We start from the raw sequence: 24,609 nt of genomic DNA, 5'->3' as shown, positions 1-24,609 counted from the left end.
CCGATCCTGACAGCACGTACTGCACAGCCATTCATGCCTATATATATATATATATATACAGTCAAACTGAAATGCAAAATCACAGCTGAAATGCATTTATGAGGGAATCGGGTCTGTCATATTGTGATCTGTCCTGTCTATCAAGCTGTTTTTCTCAGATACAACATAGGCATGATTACTGCATTTTGCTTTTGTAAGTCAGTATGGTTGCATGGACGTAAACAGTATGTCCAAAATCTTATATTCCATGTGTAATTTTATATTTCAATCTTTTTTTGCTTATTTTACAGTAAAAATATTCTTAAAACAAGCTGCATTTACACGAGAAGCACCGGTAACACTTTACAATAGGTAACACCTATTAGTTGCTTATTAGCATGCATATTACTAGATTATTACCCATGTATTAGTGCTAATTAAGAACATATTAATACCTTATTCTACATCCCTAATCTTAATCAATACCTAAACCTAACATTTACCTTACTAACTATTAATAAGCAGAAAATTAAGAATTTATTGAGAGAAATGTTGTAGTTACCTCTTCTAAAGTGTTACCGAAGCACCACAGCAAAAAACTTAAAACATACTTTTGCCATGATTTACTCAATCATATACATAAAATCTCAACAGTAATAGATACATATTGAATAAAGAAAATAAAACCGGAAAGTATCTTACCTTAATATTTTAACCAAAATACAAATAAATGATAATTCTATCATGATTTGGTTTAAAGTAACTGGTACATATTTTATATTTCAGTTGTAAAAACATCCTTTAAACAAGCTGTACAGTATTTATATGAAAAGCAACACTTAGAAAACAATTCTGTAACGTCACTTCCTGTTGTTGTTGGCGGCTGTACTGCGTTTGAGCTCCGTCACTATATTCTTTTCATTGACTATTTTTAACCCAAAAATCAATTTTATACATCATCGTTTCCGTTTATATAACGTGTGAATATATCCTCTATTGTATTCTACAACAAAAACAATCAGAGCGCCTCGCTATCACTAGTTTTATTTTGATCTCCCGGGTCCGCTATTAGCTTTTAGCCCGTTAGCATCAGCGGTGTGGTAGCAGCTAACTGCGCTTACTTTGCTAATACTCTATTCACACACATTACCACTGCTGTACTCACTGTTACTTGCTTTAATGGCGGATGAATGTCTCCACTCTGTGCAGCTCGAGCTCGAGGCCGTGGGGAAGCAGATTCGCGACCTGGAGGAAAGGCAGGCCCAGCTGAGAGAGCGGAGAGCCGCGCTGGAATCATCCCGGGCTGACGCTCACAAGTCCGGGGTAAGTATACAGCGATCTGTTAACAGTCCCACCACGTCTACTCCGTGTGTTTCTCTTCACAGGCCCGGTGCACCCAGGACGCGATCTTCCCAGATGTCCTTCACTGCGACGCCGGGACACCACGGACCCTGGGTGCATCCACAGCGGAGGACGCGAGCCAAGTCCCGGGCAACGACTTCTCCCCCTCCTGCCTTCGACATCTCCATCCGGAACCGCTTCGCTCCCCTCCGCGAGACAGGACGCAACGCTGTGATCATCGGAGACTCCATCATCCGACACGTCCGTGCTACGTTAGCCGAAGGTAAAGTGCACACTCATTGTTTGCCTGGTGCTCGTGTTCTCGATGTTTCTGCGCAGATAACCGCGATCCTGAAGGCCGACGAGACCCCCAGAGTGGTCGTGCTTCACGCCGGGGTTAACGACACCACGCTGCGGCAGACGGAGACGCTGAAGAGGGACTTCAGCAGCCTGATCGAGACGGTTCGCAGCACGACGCCCGCGACGACGATCGTCGTGTCAGGACCACTGCCCACGTATCGACGAGGACACGAAAGGTTCAGTAGACTTTTTGCTTTAAATGAATGGTTGTTATCATGGTGTAAAGAACAGAAACTGCTATTTGTTAATAACTGGAATCTTTTCTGGGAGCGTCCTAGGCTGTTTCGCACTGATGGATTACACCCCAGCAGAATCGGAGCGGAGCTGCTCTCTGACAACATCTCCAGGACACTTCGCTCCATGTGACTAGTAAGACAATTCTCAAATAACTATTATGATGAGTTTTGTTCCACCCGCTTAAATGATAAAAGTACTTGCGCTGTAAAAACTATTAAGACTTTGTCTGTTCCCCGAATAGTGAGGTCAAAATATAATGTAGGATCTAGAAAAAATCTTATGGTAATTAAACCAGAAAAATGTAAAGTAAATGAACAAAAACTATTTTTAAAGTTTGGGCTCATAAATATTAGATCACTCACACCCAAAGCAGTTATTGTAAATGAAATGATCACAGAAAATAGTTTTGATGTACTCTGCTTGACTGAAACCTGGCTAAAACCAAATGATTATTTTGGTCTAAATGAGTCTACTCCACCAAACTACTGTTACAAGCATGAGCCCCGTCAGACTGGTCGTGGCGGAGGTGTTGCAACAATATATAGTGATATTCTCAATGTTACCCAGAAAACAGGATACAGGTTTAACTCTTTTGAAATACTTCTGCTAAATGTTACACTGTCAGACATGCAAAAGAAGTCTAATGTATCTCTTGCTCTGGCTACTGTGTATAGACCACCAGGGCCGTATACAGAATTCCTAAAAGAATTTGCAGATTTCCTCTCAGACCTTCTAGTTACAGTTGATAAGGCGCTAATCATGGGAGATTTTAATATTCACGTTGATAATGCAAATGATACATTAGGACTTGCGTTTACTGACCTAATAAACTCTTTTGGAGTCAAGCAAAATGTCACCGGGCCCACTCATCGTTTTAATCATACACTAGATCTAATTATATCGCATGGAATCGATCTTACTGCTATAGATATTGTACCCCAAAGTGATGATATTACAGACCATTTCCTTGTATCGTGCATGCTGCGTATAACTGATATTAACTATATGTCTCAGCGTTACCGTCTGGGCAGAACTATTGTTCCAGCCACCAAAGACAGATTCGCAAATAACCTGCCTGATCTATCTCAACTGCTATTTGTACCCAAAAATACACATGAATTAGACGAAATTACTGACAACATGGGCACTATTTTCTCTAATACATTAGAAGCTGTTGCCCCCATCAAATTGAAAAAGGTTAGAGAAAAACGTACTGTGCCATGGTATAACAGTAATACTCACTCTCTCAAGAAAGTAACTCGTAGTCTTGAACGCAAATGGAGAAAAACTAACTTGGAAGTTTTAAAAATTGCATGGAAAAACAGTATGTCCAGCTATAGACAGGCTCTAAAAACTGCTAGGGCAGAGCATATCCACAAACTCATAGAAAATAAACAAAACAATCCAAGGTTTTTATTTAGCACAGTGGCTAAATTAACAAATTACCAGACGCCACCTGATTCAAATATTCCACCAACGTTAAATAGTAATGACTTTATGAATTTCTTCACTGATAAAATAGATAACATTAGAAATACAATAGCGAATGTAGATTCTACAGCGTCTAACACTTCAGTTTCATCCATCGCACCCAAAGATAAACTGCAGTGCTTTACAAATATAGGACAGGAAGAGCTAAATAAACTTATCACTGTATCTAAACCAACAACATGTTTATTAGATCCTGTACCCACTAAATTACTAAAAGAGCTGTTCCCTGTAGCCGAAGAACCGCTTCTCAATATCATTAACTCGTCGTTATCTTTAGGTCATGTCCCAAAACCATTCAAGCTGGCGGTTATCAAGCCTCTTATTAAGAAACCAAAACTAGATCCTAGTGTACTGGCAAATTATAGGCCTATTTCAAATCTTCCATTTATGAAAAATTTTAGGAAAAGTTGTGTCTGCTCAATTGAGCACCTTCCTGCATAAAAATGATCTGTATGAAGAATTTCAGTCAGGTTTTAGGCCCCACCATAGCACAGAAACTGCACTTGTTAAAATTACAAATGACCTGCTTCTTGCGTCAGATCAAGGCTGCATCTCATTTCTAGTCTTACTTGATCTTAGTGCTGCGTTCGACACCATAGATCATGACATACTCATAGATCGATTACAAAACTATACAGGTATTCAAGGGCAGGCTCTAAGATGGTTTAGATCCTACCTGTCCGATCGCTACCATTTTGTTTACTTAAATGGGGTGTCATCTCATTTATCATCAGTAAAATATGGAGTGCCACAAGGATCCGTCCTAGGTCCCCTTCTATTTTCAATATACATGTTGCCCCTTGGTAATATTATTAGAAAATACGGAATTAGCTTCCACTGTTATGCTGATGATACTCAGCTATATATCTCAACGAGACCAGATGAAACTTCCCAATTATCTAAGCTAACAGAGTGTGTTAAAAATGTAAAAGATTGGATGACAAATAATTTTCTCCAATTAAATTCGGATAAGACAGAAATATTAATTATTGGACCAAAAAACACCTCACAGAATCTTGTAGATTACAATCTGCAACTAGATGGATGTACTGTTATTTCCTCTACAGTCAGAAATCTGGGTGTTATATTGGACAGCAATTTGTCTTTTGAAAATCATATTTCCAATGTTACAAAAACTGCATTCTTCCATCTTAGAAACATTGCCAAGCTACGAAACATGTTGTCTGTTTCTGATGCAGAAAAGCTAGTTCATGCTTTCATGACCTCTAGACTGGACTATTGTAATGCACTTCTAGGTGGTTGTCCTGCTTCTTCAATAAACAAGCTACAGGTCGTCCAAAATGCAGCAGCTAGAGTCCTTACCAGGTCAAGAAAATATGATCATATTACCCCAATTTTACAGTCTCTGCACTGGCTACCTATTAAGTTCCATATCAGTTACAAATTATCATTACTTACCTATAAGGCCCTAAATGGTTTAGCTCCTGCGTACCTAACTAGCCTTCTACCACGCTACAACCCATCACGCACCCTAAGGTCACAAATCGCTGGACTTTTGGTAGTTCCTAGGATAGCAAAGTCCGGTAAAGGAGGTAGAGCTTTTTCACATTTGGCTCCCAAACTCTGGAATAGCCTTCCTGATAATGTTCGGGGTTCAGACACACTCTCTCTGTTTAAATCTAGATTAAAAACGCATCTCTTTCGCCAAACATACGAATAATGTATCTCTTAAATTGTGAGTGTAGTTGCATCTGCATTTTTATTCTTTAGCTTGGGTTAAACTAATTTTACTTCAGTTTCAGCAGCTATGCTAATGATGTCTATTTTGTTTCTATGTTTTGCCACGGAATTTACATCCCGTGGTAACTAGGATTTACACAAGCTCCAGTCTGGATCCAGAACACCTGAGAAGAGATGATGCTGACCCTCAGAGGACGCCAGATGATCCTAACCTTGAATCAACAAACAGAACTAACAATTATTGCTACATGTGTGACTGCATCATATAATTACTATTAATTAATAATATTGATAGTTCATCATCTAGCTGACTACGTCTTGTATTATTATTATTTTTATTTTTCTAAAATCCTGTCAAACGTGCACAAACTACTAGCTACTACTAAATATTGTAGAAACATAATTTTCTGTAAAGTTGCTTTGTAACGATTTGTATTGTAAAAAGCGCTATACAAATAAACTTGAATTGAATTGAATTGAATTTTCATGATTTACCCACCCATACATTTTACTTTTATTATTTACAAAAGTAATTAAATGTATACTAAAATGATACTGAAATAAAATTAAGGCAAGGGGTTACAAACTTTTTATTTTAATAATAAAATGTTGAAAGTTAGTCAACTAAATTTGTTTATTTAAATGCAGCTAAAGTACATTGATTGTAACCACAAATAATTTAGCAAATTCTGTGAATATTTTTTTCAGTGTATATATTAAACAAAGAAAATGAAACTGGAAAGTATCTTGTCTTAAAAAAAATATTTGAACCAAAATGAATAAATAAATGAATAATACTTTCAAGATTTGGTCTTTTTTTACCTATTGTACAGTACATAATATTTTTAAAACAATCTACATTTACTTGAAGTAGTAAACAAAACATACATTTCTTGAATAGAAGTGTATTTTGTCTTATTTCTGTACTTGTCTTATTATGTATTTTTATCTTGTTTATATTTAACCCAAGGGACCAAATCTTACCCGTGCATTGAGACAAAATACACTTATATTAAACATACATTCCCTAAAAACTATGCAAGTTAAGGAATGTTTTATATTTTTAACTGGAAAACAACTCTTTTTTTTATTCTTATTATTAATTGTGAAAGATTTTGGTCATGCGGCAACTGAGAAAAAATAATGAATCAACCTTCATATTCTCATTTTAGGTTTATCAATTTCTGACAGAATTTCGGACAGATATCCAAATTTACATCAACAAACCGTGTTTTCTGGGAAAAACATTCTTAAAACAACATTTACTTTGTGCAATATCTATTAAGACTTGAGATAAGCTTAGCTCATTATATGTTTTCTCAAAACAAACAAACAAACTTATGTTTCTTTTCAAGTACAGTAAATTTCAAGGATTTTTAAATAGGCTATTTCTAACTGGAAAACTAAAAAGGAAGCCTTTTTTCAGTTTATCATCATACTGCCATGCAAGATTTCAGTCATAGAGTAATCAATGCTGCAACTGAGGAAAAACAATGAACAGATCTTCATATTCTCAGTTTAGCCTTCAAGCTGTCATGTTGAATCTCGTCAATCTTGTTAAAAACAACAACAGAGAAATAGCCTTGGGAAATACCTATAAAATTAGACAAAAATACTTTTTATTTAACAGTGCAATATGGTATATACGACAAAACAATTGACTTTTCCTGTAAATGTAAAGAAAATCTAGCCAAGAAACAACATTCAACAAAATGCATTTTATGAAACCAATAGTTCTGACTGGATGAACTGCATTAAAATGACTATAAAATGCATCTGTGGCAAGCTATAAAGAACTGAACAGACAACAAGTTCTTCCTTCTCTTAACTCATACAGGACACGTTCTGCATGTTTGTGGGTATAACAAAATTTCCATGCATTCTCACTCACTGTATACAGCCACATCTCCCAGCTCTAATTGTGTGTAATTACAGGCTTCCAGATCAATCTATCTTGCGCTTGTTTATTGCTGGTCTTTTCCACTTTTCTGCCCCCCCACTCGCCATCTGTCAGTTCTCTAAATCAGTTTTTGTTTACAATGCCGCTCTCCGCTCTGTCCGTCCCGTGCGATGCGTGTCGAGAAATGGTTTCTATCTGCCCATGTGTTGTTCATCCCTTCCATTCTCTTTCAGTAACTTTGCACCTTTCCATTTCTTCACAGACACTCGCGGGGAGCAGCTGTTGAAATATTTATTGATCTGTGTTTCTTTTCTCTCTCTCTGCTTTATTTATTTTCTTCTGTCTCTCTTGCCCTCCTCTAAAGCAATGCAACAGGGTTCAGTGCTGCCAGCTGTCAGAAATGGAGAATCCTCGACAAGAATCCCAAATTTATCATGTTCAACTCTCTGATTTCACAGCATAGGGCGAAAGTCGGATGGTGATGCAATGGTACGAGTCTCAGACAGTGGCCCGCAGGTGGAAGATCCTGCGCTGCAAAACAATCACTTTCCTAATCAGTTTTTGAACTGTTCTACAGTACAAATATCAAAATACCCTTAAAACAAGAAGCATTTACTGTGCATCACATTAAGATTGTTTTCAGAGAATATGCTTTACTGTAACCTGAGTATTTTTAGCTGTATGCTTAAAACAAGATGGAAAAATCTAAAACTTAATCCATGATATGCTGTATTTAAACAAAACTGCATTTGCATTTGATAGTGAAAAATCACTAGGGATGTGCTATATGTTGGGACCATGTCTGTTATCTGACAATGTTAATGATTTTTTACATTAATCATTACCGATAAATTTACCGATAAATTTATAGCTTCTCAATGCATTAATGACCAAATAAAAAATGCATTTGTTGAATATTAAAATATTTAAATCAGGACTTATTTAAGATTACTTTTACCATCATCCCTGATCATTAACCAACCGATAATCAGTTATCAGCCATACTATATTAATAGGCTTATCAATTTTGGATAGAAATTTAATGTCACTTCCAAAAATAAAAAAAACAACTAAGATAACATTTACTTAATATATATTATACTCAATATAATATTTATTAGGACTAGAAAGAGTATCTAAATGTGACCAAAATATTTTTAGATTCAAGCTTAAAACAGGAAATACAAAAAGCAGTTTTCCACGAAAGTAAAAAAAAATAAACTCCAAGATTATTTTTCTTAAAACAATAATGCATTTGCATTTGATTTTGTTATAGGGATGTTTAGAACCGTTTATCTAGAATAAATAATATACATAATCTCATCAGTACATAAATAATGATTAGTTTTAAAGAAGTTATCATATTGATTACCCCAAAACTGTAACTAGTGCTTTACAATCACTAGTGATGCAAAACATAATGGCACCATCGATTTATAAATATTGACTACAAAATATTCAATATCGGCCAGCACTAATAAATTACAAATGCATTAGTTAGATATTTAATTATGGACTTGCATAGATTCCTTTTGATGTCATGCATCAATATTAAAGTGAAGATTTAACTCAAGTTACTCCCGTCTTCTATTACAGAGACTATTCATTTCAAAATGAATTATTAACCTTTTTTCAAAATGTAAAATACACTGTTGTAATGCCTTCATTAACTTAAGCATTACTACATTTACTTGACAAAAAATATTAATTTGAGGCTTATGGTGCGTTCACCAGACGCAAATGTAATTATTCGCGTGAGTAAATTACATACAAAGTCAATGTAAAGACGCAAATAGAGGTGAATTTGTGCCAGGCGATGTGAATGATACGAAATGCGCGATGCGTTTGCCGCGAATGCATGATATACAAATCAGTTGTAGTGATAGTTGTATTTTATTTGTACGGCTACAGAGGCGCTTTAATACTGGCGCTTTAACACACACATTAATACTGGATCCTAAACAAATTTATCCTCCTCTGGATGGTGCTATGAATCCAGACACGTCTGCATTTGGCTTTCCATTGTATTTGGGACTTTTTGACAACAGGTACAAAAGAGCAATTGTAGTTATCTCCACCATGGGTAATCGCGCTGTTTTTATTTGCACGAGTGACACGAAAAACATCGTGAGAGTAATCTAGATCGAGTGATGAGATGTGCATATTCGCTTCGTGTCTGATGTGAACAGACAATTAGTGTGCTTTCTTTTTTTTTTATAGAGAATTACTGTAAATGACCTTTAATTAGTTATGAGTCTTAAAATCACAAATTGTTAAATACATTTCAGACAGAATTTGAACTATTGCATCTCCATGCTTTCTCATAAAAACATCCTTAAAACAAGATTTACTTTATGCAGTACTGTTTTCAGAGAATATATCTCCAATATTCCCACTACGCTCAAAAAGAAGAGGTGGAAAAGGCCCATTTAAAATGTTAATTGGGTTCTCCAGCAACATTTGCATCAGATGATATGCGAACAGCAGTATAAACCACAGAATCAGCAGCCAGAGCAAACCCGGTTCAGTCTCCATACCCCGCTGCTCTGAAATCACCATCATTTCACTTTCATTATGGGTCTGCAATGGCGCAATAACTCAACATTAAATATTACCACCATTAACTCGAGCACTAAGGGACTGTATAGTCTGCAAATGTGCAAAGAGTCTAACGGTGGCTTTTCCAGGACAAAAACCAACTCCATGTCACACAAGCATTAACCTATTACCACATCGCCCAGTGTTAGTGTCTAAGCCATCGCTTAGACTTAGACATTGATTCGCGGCCGAGCACTTTGTCTGCCATAATGAGGACAGGGAGAGTGCAAGGACCCTCCACGTCCCTCAGGACAAAGAGCCCACTCCAATCTGGACTCTGTCTCCAACCACGCTCTCTCTAACTGCATCTCAAGGACCCCAACCTTATTAGATTCTCTCAGTGTGCAAATAGCATTCTCAAAAAGATCACAGAGAGGCAGGATTATGCACATGTTTTCTGTTCTCGTCTTTTATATTTACGTTTGACCAGTTAGCTTTGCTGCAAATGTCTGATTTCACTTCGCCGGTGGTGCAAATAAGAGCAAAAGAGCCGGTATGCATGCACGCACAAATTCACGCCACACATGGCCGAGCATGTGGCAAAAATATTTGTGAGCGTGTCTCTCACCCCACTTATTTCTTTCCCTACATGCACTCCGCAGCCACTCCAATGATCCTCTCTTCTGCTGTGTTAAATAAAACATGGGCTTTTTTCATTATTATTAGAGTGAGGCCCTTTCTTCGTGGACGTGGGGGTTGACTGGGGATTGCAGAAGGGCTAGGGAGGAACGAGAGATGATAATTAAACATGCTCGTGAAACCTACCCAACGCCGCAGACGACCAGTTTCATTTACAGGTCTCTTAGGTTCACTGTAAGGAAGACTTTAGGCAATCATCATTATTTACTGCAGTACATCTGACTGCCTGCAAAGGACAATATTCTGTGGCTTCTGCAGTGAGTTAACCCTTTATCCTCACCTCAAGCTCTGAACCGCCGTGTGTGGTCACAGATCCGTCACATTTCATTTGTCAACTCACTGAACTCAGTGTTCAAATGTCTTTCCGCTACTGCAGCACTGCAAAAATCATTTTCTTACTCAGTATTTTTGTCTTGTTTTATTGTAGAAATATCTTAGCGTTCTTAAACCAAGATATATTTGCTTTAAAAGCAAAATGACAAGTCTTAAATATATCAAAACTTAGTTTTTTTGCCTTCAACACGAAAAAAATATTTGCCAAAAAGGTTAAGAAAACTCGTCTTGTTTTCCATTTGAATTTGGTTTATTGTTCTTACCACCACTCACAGGTATTCACTGTTCTTTCTTTAGATATAAACTCCATTAATTTGATACCAATTTTTGGAAAGCAAGTGATTTTGCTTCTTATGTACTGTAAATAATTTAACCCTTATTCTGTGCTGAAAATCCAATTCGGTGTTCCTGGTCAAAAATTGCTTGTAAATCTCTCATTATTTGATATTATGACCAAATCTTTGATTTTATCTTTTTCACAACTAGCTTGATTTTAGTTGGCACATGTTTTGTGTTTCTTTTTGAAACTGATTAATAGCAGGCTTCATTGATTTTAGCTCATGCACATTATTTCACCCAGAAACTGAGAAAATTTAGAAGCAATTTCTGTAAGCCTTTTAATCTTTTTTGTCAACTTTTTTTCTTTCAAATAGCACATGATTTGTATTTCTTTTTAAACTGATCGATCATAAGCTATTATCAAAACTGAGTTTTTGCTTGAAGCAATACAACTTACCTGCCAACAAGTTAAGAATAAAAATAATCTTGTTTACTACTTGAATTAAATAATTTTTTCTTACCACCATTTGCAGGTATTTCTCTTATTTTAAGCAATTAACTTTAATAGACTTTAAAGAACAAGTCAGTTTGCTTCTTGAGTAAATGCATCTTAATTTTAACCATCTTTTTGTGCTGTAAAACTTTATCTAATTTGATGTCGCCTGTTAAATTACTTGTAAATTAAGAATCACTTCTACTAAATTTCTCATTATGTGATATTATCATCAAATCCTTGCTTTCTTTCAATTAGCACAGGTTTTGTGTTTCTTTTGGGATCCTCTTCATCATAAGCGTCATTGATATGAGCCTATGCACTTCAGTTATTTAGGGAAAAAAGCATTATTTGTGGATCATTTTGGCAATTTTCAAGTTAAAACTTGTAGGACATTTTTGACCAGGAAATGCGCAGGTATATTGAGGCAAAAAAAATCATGAAATTATGATCAAAGTCAATTGGGTGCAATCCAACAATATTAACTAGTACTTTTGGGGAAAAGAAAATCCTCTCAAGTTGAAATAAACAAAACACAACATGAGGGTTTATAATGTTTAGACATTTGAACCGGAAAAAAATGACAAAAATACTGAGTAAGAAAATACATTTTGCAGCAAGGCACCAGAAGCAGCTCTTTAAAATGCTAAAAGTGTGCTCGTCAGCGACAGGCATCTGGATATATGCCACTTTTCATCATCATTTGATGAATTAGCGCTGTCATGATCTGTATAAAATGTACACAAACATCTCCTTTTAATGAAATTCTATTGCACTAGGTAAATAGTGCTCCAAATAGTGTTTCGTGAATTTATAACAAGTCTCATGTGCAATTTAAATACTCATGGCTCAATACTAATCCAGTGCATTTAGCATTTGTTTCTGCTGGATTGCATTCAGTTCTTTAATACGACGCAGGGTTTTCCAATGAAATAACACAATGCAATCAAATTGTGTTTCTCTAGAGAAAAAGTTTACATGATCACAAAAAATTATTACACAAATGTACAGTTTCACGTTTATTTAACATTAAATGAACAAAATAGATGGATTATATTAGCCGCATTTGCATAGAATTGAGGCATATTCACTGAAATAAATAATGACTTTGTTTAAACACTCATGACACAACTATTCATGAATAATAAGATCTTGGCACTGAATTAACATGATAATTAATGCAAAAGTTTGCCTCGTCTTTATTTTATGAAAATGTTTGCACGATCACTAGAAAATGCACACAAACATCTGTTTTTGATATTATTCAATTGCACTAGCCAATAGTGAAATTATAACACGTGTCATGTGCAATGTAAATCCTAGAAAGTAAAATGCTTTTTCAGTGCATTTAGTAGATGTATTATGGCTGGTTCTTGGAGTTTTGCACTGAACTGGCTAAATGCTAAAATGGTGCAACTGTATTTCTTTAGAGTAAATTAACAAATCACAAAAAAAGGTCCACAAATATAATTTTCATCTGTTGTCCCCAAGCAATCACAATGTTACGTGAGTAAAGTAGATTTAGCATTCTATGAGCCACATTTGCATAGAAAGGAGGCATGTTTGTGCTGAAAAGAATAATGACTCCATTTAACAGCTAAATGCTATTCATGCATAAGAAGAACATAACACTGAATTGATGCAAATGCACACCTTATTGCATTTTTACCTTTTAACATGATCACTTTAAATGCATAAACAAAGTAATATTTGCAAATGCAGTGCATTCTATGAGATTCCTTTGCATAGAGTTATGCATAGAAATAGAATTTTGCTTATTCATAAATAAGAGCTTAATGCTGAACTAGCATGCTGAATCGGCACATCATTGCATTTATTTTTTACATGATCACTAGAAACTGCATACAAATATATTTCAAATAAAAGCACACCATTAAATACAGCAAGTAAACAGCACAGATTTTTGTGAATTAAGTTGTAATCCAAAGTGATTGCAACATCAAATGAGTGAACAGAGTGCAATCTATAAGTGAACAGTCTTTGCTTTTATACTTTAGACAACAAATTCACATGATTATTTTAATGGTTTTTGTGCAAATTCAAGCATCTGTCTGCACTGATTGACGGGTCCACTAGGTGGCGCTCACAGTTGCATTGTTGCTTTTTAATGAAATTTTTTTTATTAAATTAAAAATAAAAATTAAATGTATGCATTTAGCAGACACTTTTATCCAAAGCGACAGTGCATTCAGGCTAACATTTTTTACCTAACGTGTTCCCTGGGAATCAAACCCACAACCTTGCGCTGATAACACAATGCTCTACCACTTGAGCCACAGGAACAGTTCTTTAAGTACTACTTAAAGAAGAAGATGACAATAAAGACTTATGTTAAAACATCAAAAATGGATAAATGCAAGAAGATCTCAGGTGTGAACGTGGTCAGAATGTGTGTAAATAGCGCTTTTGTAAATAAAACAAATTCTATATGCCTCATTTGCATATAAAGGAGTGCTGCAAAGTATAATGGCTTAAATCAAACACTATTCCAGCACATTTAGCATCTGGTTGAGCTGGACTGCGGGCAGTTTGTGAAAAAAAACACACACAAAAAACTCGGTTTTGCTAAATGGTGTAGTATCTGTGAGGAAAATGTTTACAAATCCTCTACGGCTTGATTGCCTTAGCGGCACATTTTAAAAAGTCCAGATCGCCAAAAAAAGCACCATCTGTCAGTGCTGTTTCCAACAGGTGTAATAAGCTATCTCAGGCTCGAAGCCCTCTGCAATCGAATCAGCCCACCCCAGCAATGCGATTACGTCAACCTCTCCTTCCCACTAGATGTGCGGGCCAGGTCTGATGGACTTCGAGTCGGAAAAAACAAAGACAAACAGATCCAGAAACGACACAGAGCCACAGAATCCGAGCAGGGCCAAGTCTGGAGAGCTGCACATGGAAAGAGATAAGAGCCCGTTTTGAAAGACGGGGCATCTGTTTCGGCTGGCAGAGGATGGATTTCATTGCGCTTTCTCTGCCAGTCAACCATCTTGGTCCTGCAATGGGGGAGACAAACGAACACAAACCGTGGCATTGACCCACTTGCCCCACTGTGTACCACATTAACATGCAGAATTGGTTATGATCTACTGAACAAGTTGTTCACCTGCTCCCAGCTGCCTGCCAACATATGATCTCCGCTTTTCTAATGAAGTTTGTTTTCAACAGGTGATTTTGGAAAGTTGCATGCTTTGGTGATGCTTGGGAGCTAAAATAACTTCTATTCCAAGATCATATCTGCACTTTAAGTTTGCAAATGTAGATTAGCAATGAAGTAGGGACATTTTTTATGTTTTTTTTTATTCTATAATGTTCCCCCAAAAATAAAGAGAAGCCAATTCATTATGGGTGGACTAAAAATACATGGAGTTAAAAAAATAAATAAATAAAATTATGCATTTGGCAGATGCTCTAATCGAGTTTATTCAAAGACACGCATATTTTAAGGACAAATTGCATGCTTTAAAGATGCTTAGGAGCGTAAATAAGTTTTATTCCAAGAAAATACAGTATCTGTAACTTAAGGTTGCAAATGTGGATTGGGAATAAAAGTAGTAGGGAAATTTAATATCCAAAAAAGTTTAGATTTTTAAATAGAAGCAAACTGATTAAATGTGATCTACAAATATTGTATAAGGTTAGTGGTGAATACATACATACATGCATAAATATACATACATAGAGCGTTTATGCATTTGCCAGATGCTTTTATCTAAAGCTATTCGTGGTTTTTCAAAAACAATTGTTTGGGAGCTTAAATAACTGATATTTAAAGAAAACATCTGAAAGTTAAGGAGAAAAATGTGGATTAGTAATTAATGTAGTAGCAAAATTTTATGTGTAATGTTAAAAAAAAAATTATTGTTTTTAAATTTAAATTTTTTTTTATTTTTTTTTACAGAAGCCAAATTCATCATAGGAGATCTAAAAATATTTATATGTTCGACAGTCAAAAAAAAATCTATTTATGCATTTGGCAGATGCTTTTATATAAAGCAGTTTAAAGTTGGTTCAAAGACAAACTGCATGCTTTAATGATGCTTGGGAACGTAAACAACTTTTATTCCAAGAAATCGTCTGTACCTTACAGTTGCAAATGTGGATTAGGAATACAAGTCGCAGTGAAACTTTATGTGTGATGTTAAAAATATTTTCTAATATAAATATTTTTAGAGATAAACACACACACACAAAGAGAGATATTTATGTGTTTGGAAGATATTTTATCTAAAGCAATATGGAGTTTTTCAAAGAGTTGAATGCTTTAGTGATGCTGTAATTCAAGGTTGCAAATGTGGATTAGCAATAAAAGTAAAAGTCTTTAATGTTGTGACATGTTAGAGCAAATGCACTCAGGCTGTTGTCAAACTAGTTGATTTCTGCGTCAAAAACTTGTTCCAATTCATGAATACATCAGTATCAATAGCAGCTGTTTACAATTATAACCAGTTAACGATTCAAAAGAAGATGCCAGTTTGATGTATCATTAATATTTGTCCCTGGTTTTCTGCCTTAAATTTAACATGCACACAATGACATTTCTACAGCACTGTATCTGCATCCTAAGAAATGCAAAGGCAACAAGAAATGTTTCTTTCATACCACATCAAGCAAATTGCACATCATTAATACTTGCTTCAGTTAGTCCACATTAACTATACAAACCGGGCTCTGATGTCAAACAGACTTGAGTCTGCAGCAAAAGTTCTCGTGTGAAAGCGGCCTTAGATACCCTGCAGGGACTTATTGTGTTGCAGTGTGATTAGTATTCACGGTGAAAACAAAATGTCGAAGCAAAATATGCCCTGCAAGACAAACAGAACAAATGCAATCTCTCTCTCTCTCTCTCTCTCGCTCTCTCACTCTCTCCCTATTTAAAGCAATTACTCTTAAAAAGACAATTAAGGAGATACCGATTGATCGCTCGTTTTGGAATAATAACAGATGCAGAAGATCTCTCATCTTTGATATTTTGTTACCTTTCTGACTCGTCTAGGTCAGTCAAGGCCATATCATTTTAATTCGATTACATAAAGGCTGTAAAGCAGCCTCTGTTGTTTCAGGGCATCTGTGTTGGGTCAAGGGGAAACAGTGATGCATGTTGCACTAAAGTGTAGGTCACATAACCTGCTCAAGGGTACAAAACCAGGGCAGAAAACCAGAAATCTTCCAGCTACTGGTGTGCTGTTCACAATCCCACTGCGGCATTGTCCCGAATAAGTCCCGGTTATGTTGAGGAAATAATGAGCTAATTGAAACTAAACACGTTTAGAGAACAGGAACCCCTCTGCCTTTGATGTAGAGACTAATGAGTCTTTTGCATTCTTGAGTCATTTGGTACCATGGTTTTTACTGAGGTACAGGGATGGTATCAGACATGGTACTTCAGCATATTTGATAAACTCCATAAAAGAACCAATTTTGTTTACTCAAATAAGCTTTCAAGTGAACAGTTCTTAAAGGGAGCATCTTAAGAACCCATTTCAATGGAAAGCAATGGAAACCATCAATGGCTATAAAGAACTTTTATTTTTAAGAAAGTACTTTATACTCAAGATTATTTTTTTTAATCTATGGCTCCATGAAGAACTTTTAACATCCATGGAATCTTTCCATTCCAAAAAAAAAAAAGGTTCTTTATAGAAGAAAATTTTTATATGGCATCGCTGTAAAAAATAAATTAAAAAAATGCAATCTTTTATCTTGGGATCTTTATTTAAGAGCATACCAGAATATTTACTTTAAAAAAATATATAAAAATATTTTAAAATAAATAAATAATAAAAACGTAGTATTAGTACCATTTCCAAAAAAACTATAAGCCATCGTAATTTTTTTGGCAAGTAAAGTACTTTAGTTGTTTTGTTCTCCAAAAAAAAAAAAAAAAAAAAAAAAATTATATATATATATATATATATATATATATATATATATATATATATTTATATATATAAATAAGTAAAATCACAATTATTGACAGGTAACTGGAAACGTTTGAAGATTATTGAAGTAAACTGATTTATTGAAATAGTAACTGAAATTACTATCAAACAGTTTCCACTCAAATTTTGCTAGTAAAAAAAAATGTAACACTGAATTAAACACAAATTTCAGATGTTTACTGAAATAGAATTTTCATGTTAGACATACCTTAACCAATAACCAATAACCTTCATTTAGAACTTCAAGAATTTTTTTTTATTTTATTTTTTTTACTGTGTTGGCTATTTATTTTATTATATAAAAACTGCTGATCTACACAGTCTAATTCTGTCACAAAGACAGGTGAGACATGTCAGGACCTATTTCAGTAATATCTGTCAGGTAATAGGATGTGTGATATTAAAAAAAGAAAAGTGTTTCAGTATTTTTAAAGAGAAGCCAATTTTTTATGGGTGCTCTTAAAATATGTTATGAGGTATAAAAATATATATTCATGCATTTGGCAGATGCTATTTTTTTTTGGCAGACCCTTTGGATTTTATTCAAAAGACAAGTACTTTTTCATGAGTGACCAGCTGGCAAAGTTACTTAAGTAAAAATATATTTTGGTTAGTCAGATTCTACACTTCAAACTTGGATTGATGGATGGAAAAATAAAAAAATAATCAATGCTGAAAAGGCCAGAAACTGTGAGCAAGTGTAAATTATGTGGTCAGTACATATCAAATTATCAGATGCCTGAATCAATTTCCCTTGTGCAGAACTGCTGAATTGTGAGAAAAAACCATAATGATTTTCAGACAGATTTTCCCCTGAGCAAACATCATCAGCACTGTTGAGTCTGAGGGAGAGCAAACTCTCAGGGTGTCTAGTTTACCCCTCCCACCATCCAAAACACACGCTGACATGAAAATTAAAACATGCTCTTCAGTCACACAATGTCGCATGTCCTTCAACATACCCATTTTGCGAGCTTTGCGATGTTAAAGGAGCAGGTCGACCAAAAGGAAAATTCTGTCATTATATACTCAGTTTTTCTAAAAATCACAGAAGGAGAAATCTGCATGAACAAAATAGCTGAACGATGATTCTTCTAAATAAATAACAACAGAATTTTCATGTTTGCATGGGCTGTTCCTTTAATCTCACATTGATCTGTGCATAAAGAGCACTGTCATCAAATAATGGAAATCTATTCTGATTAACAGACGATTTATGCAAGCTCTAATAGGTGGCTTGCATGCACTGAAGTGCATTTTGGTGCACACAAGGGGCACAAGAGACATTTTACACATGGAGCTCTCTATAAGAAATTTGGTGCCTGCATGGAAAAAAAACTCCCCCCACAGGGCAAGAATGATTAAATTTGTGTTCATCATGGTAAAGGGCTCAAAAAGTGGAATCAAACATCATTTCAAAGCAAGTATTCATCCATTCACAGCACACTGAGAGCTATTATTCCCTCCCTGATGCCCCATGCGTTCTCTGACAGATCAATAATACAACAATAGTACTCCAAACCCATACGAATCACCCAGCGGTGTCTGGTTTTCTTCATCTTTCTGAAATGAAACATTTCACCAAGTATGACTGTCTCAGAACGATCAAAAAGATGAGAGCTCGGAGTAGATGTCAAACGCAAATCACACAGCACTTTCTCAACAGATAGTGTCAAAATCGCAGCAACGCAACATTTGTGTCTTCTTTGAGATAATTATCAGGTTCACATACCACCATTTACTGAGAGAATCAAAGCCAAGTGATTGCATGTAGATAATCAGCATGAACGATATTCACAAAGAACCGGGTGGAAATTAATATCAGGCCAGCTGCTGGACCTCTAAAGAATAGCCACAAACAACAACAATACATGTTTTTTACATTAAAATTACAAAATTATAAGCCTAAATATCATTACAAATTACAATGAATCTTCAAATAATATATGCCAATATAAAAACTATTGATTTGGCAATATAATATAACCACAACACCATTAATACATAATAATAAAGAGTCATTATTAATATTTAATTATTATTGTTGTTTGCATATTACACATCAAACACTTAAAAGCGAAAATAACCATTATCGGTTTCTGAATATCGGTTGTGCCGATAATGCCACCTGCTGGGTCTAAAGAATATCCACCAATTCTGTTCCACTGTCTGTTCAACATTAATTAATTAATTAATTAGAAAACTATAAATATATACTTTAAATGTCAATTCATATTTGCTAACATAATTACATGACTATTTCAATATAATATATAGCACCAACAACAGCAAGAACCAAAACAGCAATAATAAATTGTTATTTAATAAGAATATATGCATACCACATATCAGAAATGTAAAAATGAAACATAACCATTATCTGATTATGCATATTGGGGTCTACTGATAAATGCCACCTGCTGGATCTCTAAAATATATCACGCATGCACCCATCAATGGCATTGCATCCCTATGCAATGTAATAATATTGAAACAAAAACATTTTATAATAATATATGCACATGTGTATGATACATTCTATGAAATGTGTACAAAATTAAAGTCATTTAATGAATGTTAATAGTGTAAAATAATTAGTATTCTTATATACTTATGTTAAAGAGCTGTTTTGCATATCGGTTATTATCGGACACCTAAATAAAAATAAAAAATTAATAAAATAAAAAACACATCGATGTCGATCATAAAAACAATATATATATATATATGGTGACAGAATCTAGAAGGCATGCACTGACTTATTACACAGAGATAGAGGCGAGAAAAGCCGTCTTTTCCCCCAAGTGTTGATATGCAGAACTCGTGTGTTGTGGAGCGCACTTGTCTCTATGATTTGATAACACACACACATGATTCATTGGCAGGTAGACTCCTGGAGCCGCATTAGTATTCCACTCCAGGTCCCAGCAAAGAATGAGGCAAGGAACGAGTGAAGAACATGTTCTCTACAGAAGAATGCTTTAAGAATTGTAACTTACCTTTCCACAGCAACGCCAAGAGCAAAGCGAGCGCGTGTCGCAACATTGCGCAGCTCATGTTTTGAGTTGATTGTTATTTCTCTCTCAGTTCTTGCAGCAACAGTCCCTTTTTTATTTTCTATGAACGGGAACACGCATAAACCGCAGCTGTCCGTCCGTGTGTCCAATTTCACGAAACGTCCGCAGTCTACAAATCTTCCAAGTGTATCAGGAGTGCCACAAGACGGGTCGATTTTCCCAAGTGACCCTTCGCAAGGAAACCAAACACAATCTGTTGGCGTTTGGAGTGCCAGAGAATGTATAAATAAATCCTTGCACCGAAAAAATATTGTGTATATACCTCCTCAGATTTTTTCCTTTAATACAAGGGCATCCACAGAAAAAGAGAAAAGCGACAGTTGAGATGGTTTAGTGGGATGTTGTGTGCTCAGTGAATCAGAATCACTGTGCATCGCTTCAGAGCGGAGCACGAAAGAAGCGTCTGATTGACAGCTCAAGGAGAACCTCCTCCACCAATCAGCGAGCGTCGAGGAAGTGGGCCGGGCACCAAGAAGGAGATTCGACCAATCGTGAGCACGAAGGGGCGGAGACTCCAAGAGCGCTATGATAATATAAGGTGATTTATAGCACGCTCAGTGCACTGCAGTACTGGAGGAAAGGTGTTTGCGTGGACATGCACATTAGTGCTTTATGTTCTCTACTGGGAAAGGTGATTTGCGTTGGCAAACTTAGCAAAGAAAAGTGTTAAGAAATAATGCACTTGATTTCAGAGGTGGAAAGAGTACAAAAATATTCTACTCAAGTAAAAGTACCATTACATTAATGAAATTTTACTTAAGTACAAGTAAAAGTACCAGTCTAAAAATCTACTCAAGTAAAAGTAAAAAGTAGCTCATTTAAACTTTACTCAGAGTAAAAATTACTTAGTTACATTTTAACAGTGGGAGGGAGTCAAAATGGGACAGGCCAAGGGTGTCAAACTCAGTTCCTGGAGGGCCACAGTCCTGCACAGTTCAGATTTAACCCTAATTAAACACACCTGATCCAGCTAATCTAATCATTTATGTTTATTTGAAAACTACATGATATGTGTGCTGGAGCAGGGTTAGAACTAAACTCTGCAGGGCTATGGCCCTCCAGGAACTGAGTTTGACACCCCTGGGATAGGTCTATTACTCTCAAACTAGTTGTTTTTAATTAAAGGAATCGGTTATTTAGAATAATAAAACATTTGGGCTGTTACCAGGCAAATCAGTATCAACAAACTCATCTTTTAATGCAGAGGAAATGCAGAAGATTCATTGGAAGTGGCATTTAGATGTATTACACTGTTAAGTGCAGGACAAGAATGCATTTAACCTGCAGTTACAAATGCATGAATAATGTTTTGATATACAAGACATAAAATGTTGAATACTCATTTGAAATGATAAGAAATTAATTATTTAAAAAAATCAAAAGATACTTTAAATGTGAAATTAAAATGGCCAGTATGTGTCAGCAAGTCACTGTTAATAAGTGAGTCATTGCGATTGAACCGAATCATTTAAACGATTGATTCATTCAGGAACGAAACACTGTCACGTTGCTCAGAGACGCAAAACTGTGCTTTGGTGGCTGTGTTTGGAATTATTTTCTGTTGTAGAAATAGAGCTAAAAAGGCAATATGGCGTCTAAAACGCAAGTCTCTTAATTAACTTGTTTACTGAACTGTTATATATATATGTATGTATGTATATATTCATGATGATTTTTGGAGGAAACGATGGCATTCTTTGTGTGATTTTGATTTAATATATGAAATTATATAAATATGTGAATTTTCTGCCCCTATATCTTCAATTTTGTGATCATTCTAAATGCATATTAGGAGACTGAATCACACAGTGAAAGAACGCACTATAAATGCGCGCGCACATCATTAAAACAAAAATAGCACACTCCTCACCACGGTCTTTTTGGCTAATTTGTGCAAAGCCTCTTGCTAAAATGTCAAAGCTTCATTTTAACCACCAATGCAACGATGCAATTACTTAGCTTACCTCTACATTCTTGCGAAGGGTTGATGTCTTGTCGAGATTTTATAAGCTGCTAGTTTGGTCTTCCTAGGCAAGTACAGCTTACACTGCATAATAGAGCATACATATGGCCAGGGGTTCACTTCATTTCCTTCGAGTTCAACTTCAGAATATGACGGGGTTTCGTTTTCAGCGGTGTCTGCACCACTAACGCCTGTTTTGTCCGTCTGCATCTTTCTTGTGATTTTAGCGCCAGTTTGCCCTCCTGCCCATTATGCCGTAGTTTCCAGGGAGCGATTTATTTATTTATTTTTATTTATTTTTTTTACTCAGTAATTAATGTGTTTTAAAATGTAGCGAAGTACAATACTTCAAACAAAATATACTTAAGTAAAAGTAAAATTACAGATTTAAAAAATTACTTTAAAAAGTATTAGTACACAAAAAAGCTACTCAATTACAGTAACGCGAGTAAATGTAATTCGTTACTTTCCACCTCTGCTTGATTTATTGGGTCATTTCTAAAGAGCATTTTGGTCCACCCATCTAAATTAATAGCCTAAATAAACTCGATGAAAACCATATTAGTTACAAATGCATTTCACTGCGTTGGTTTGAGTGGAATTTGTTATAATTGCCATGTTCCCAAAAAGTAGGCTAATTTATTCAGAAATATTCCTAATGATTCAAATAAAATATTGTTCCGATTGAAAATCAAATTAAATAGGTCTCTGTCAAAATCACTCTCCATTGGATTAATTAACAAAAGCCAGTTGCTTTATGACATCAGTCATCCCCCAGGAAGTGACATAAAATTTGAAGAAAAAACACCACTAATTAGATTTGATTAATTCTGTGATGTTTTGTTGTATCGGTTCATTTGTTGGTCCAATCAGTCCGTCAAAGAACAATGACAAAACATTTATTTAAGCATATTCAAAAAGCATAACAGACCCACATTTAACTAAAAAGAAAAACAGTTACTCTACCTCATGACATCATCCTCTAGGAAGTGACATCATTTTGGAGGGAAAACACTACCCGCAACAATAAAGATTTAAATAATGATTTGATGTTTTGTTGTATTAGTTTGTTTGTTAGTCCAGTCAGTCTGTCACTATGCAATCACTATTTGTTATGCATATTCATTTTTTAAAATTACAGAGTGTATCATCACCCACCTGACTGAGGTTGCTGAACTTGATATTGTTATGTTTTTATAATATTATATGGAAACAACTTTGGTTGTGGTTGTGGTTTTGACACTGACTCGCGCCGTTGATGGTAATTTGGCGGGAATATTCACACCGTTCTCTCACAAGGTCAATGGCTCTGGAGAATTGTGCTCTAACAGGGTGTTGACTGTCATCTGGAGATTGATGGCTGTCCTGACTGAAGTGAAGGGACGTCGCAACAGCATTTGAATATCAATATATGAACTCTGTATGATACTGAGCTGGAACTGAGCCTTTAAAAGGGATAGTTCACTCAAAAATTTTTCAAAATGTCATTATTTACTCTCATTTCAAGACCGCTAATAGGAGTATTGCGGCCAACTTGGCCAACTCATTTAAGAGTTATGTCTGTGTGGGCTCTAATTTGACCTCTAATGCAAATATAACTGGTTTATGAGTGTAAAGTGCTTTGAGGTTTACTAAGCATAAAAATGTTTTGAAGTACACTCATTTGGCATCTGTCTGTGAAATCAATTGTGAAAAGTTTTAGAGATCTTACGAACCTTGCCTTGACTTTGAATATTTTTTTTCTGATTTGTTGCATTTATTACATTAATGGTTCAGAGTTTTATTTAATATGCATGCTAGTATTAAATGACAGCCAAGCTAACAGAGAACATTCTGGGAACGTTCTCTCAACGTTATGAACTAACATTCTTCCAGTAACATCATTAGAATATTTGTTCAAAGTGATCCAGTCTTTAATAAACGTTAGTTTAGTTTTTTCTGAAACGTTTTAGTTGGATATTCATCTAACGTTTTTTTTTTTTTTTAAATGTAACTACTTTTTTTTATAACATTCAAATGTAACATTCCCCTAATGCAAAATCATAAAATGGAATGTTTTTTTCTCTGAACATTACCACACGCATCATCAAAAATAAAAACTAATTGGGCATTTCAAACTTTCAGAGAACATTCTGATTTTTCATAACATTCTCAGAATTTTTGCTAGTTGTGAGATTGAAAGTTGTAGTGAGTTTCACATTGTGTTCATGTAGCAGATCAAGTTCTCATTCATTTCTAATTGATTTGAATCATCTTGT

At 35.3% G+C, this 24,609-nt stretch overlaps 1 protein-coding gene across 1 annotated transcript in view; it reads right to left on the bottom strand.

The window, feature by feature from the left end:
* Positions 1–20,741, bottom strand: part of iglon5 (IgLON family member 5) — a 191,977-nt gene extending 171,236 nt beyond the window's left edge. Inside the window, exon 1 of the mRNA XM_059568533.1 lies at positions 20,311–20,741. Coding sequence (XP_059424516.1) covers positions 20,311–20,368 — 58 coding nt within the window. The 5' untranslated portion in view covers positions 20,369–20,741. The remainder of the gene's footprint in view (positions 1–20,310) is intronic.
* Positions 20,742–24,609: the final 3,868 nt, after the last annotated feature.

Source organism: Carassius carassius, chromosome 15, assembly GCF_963082965.1.
Source record: "Carassius carassius chromosome 15, fCarCar2.1, whole genome shotgun sequence".
NCBI lineage: Eukaryota > Metazoa > Chordata > Actinopteri > Cypriniformes > Cyprinidae > Carassius > Carassius carassius.
Note: the sequence above shows the minus strand (reverse complement) of the source record. Positions and strands in the feature narration are given on the sequence as shown.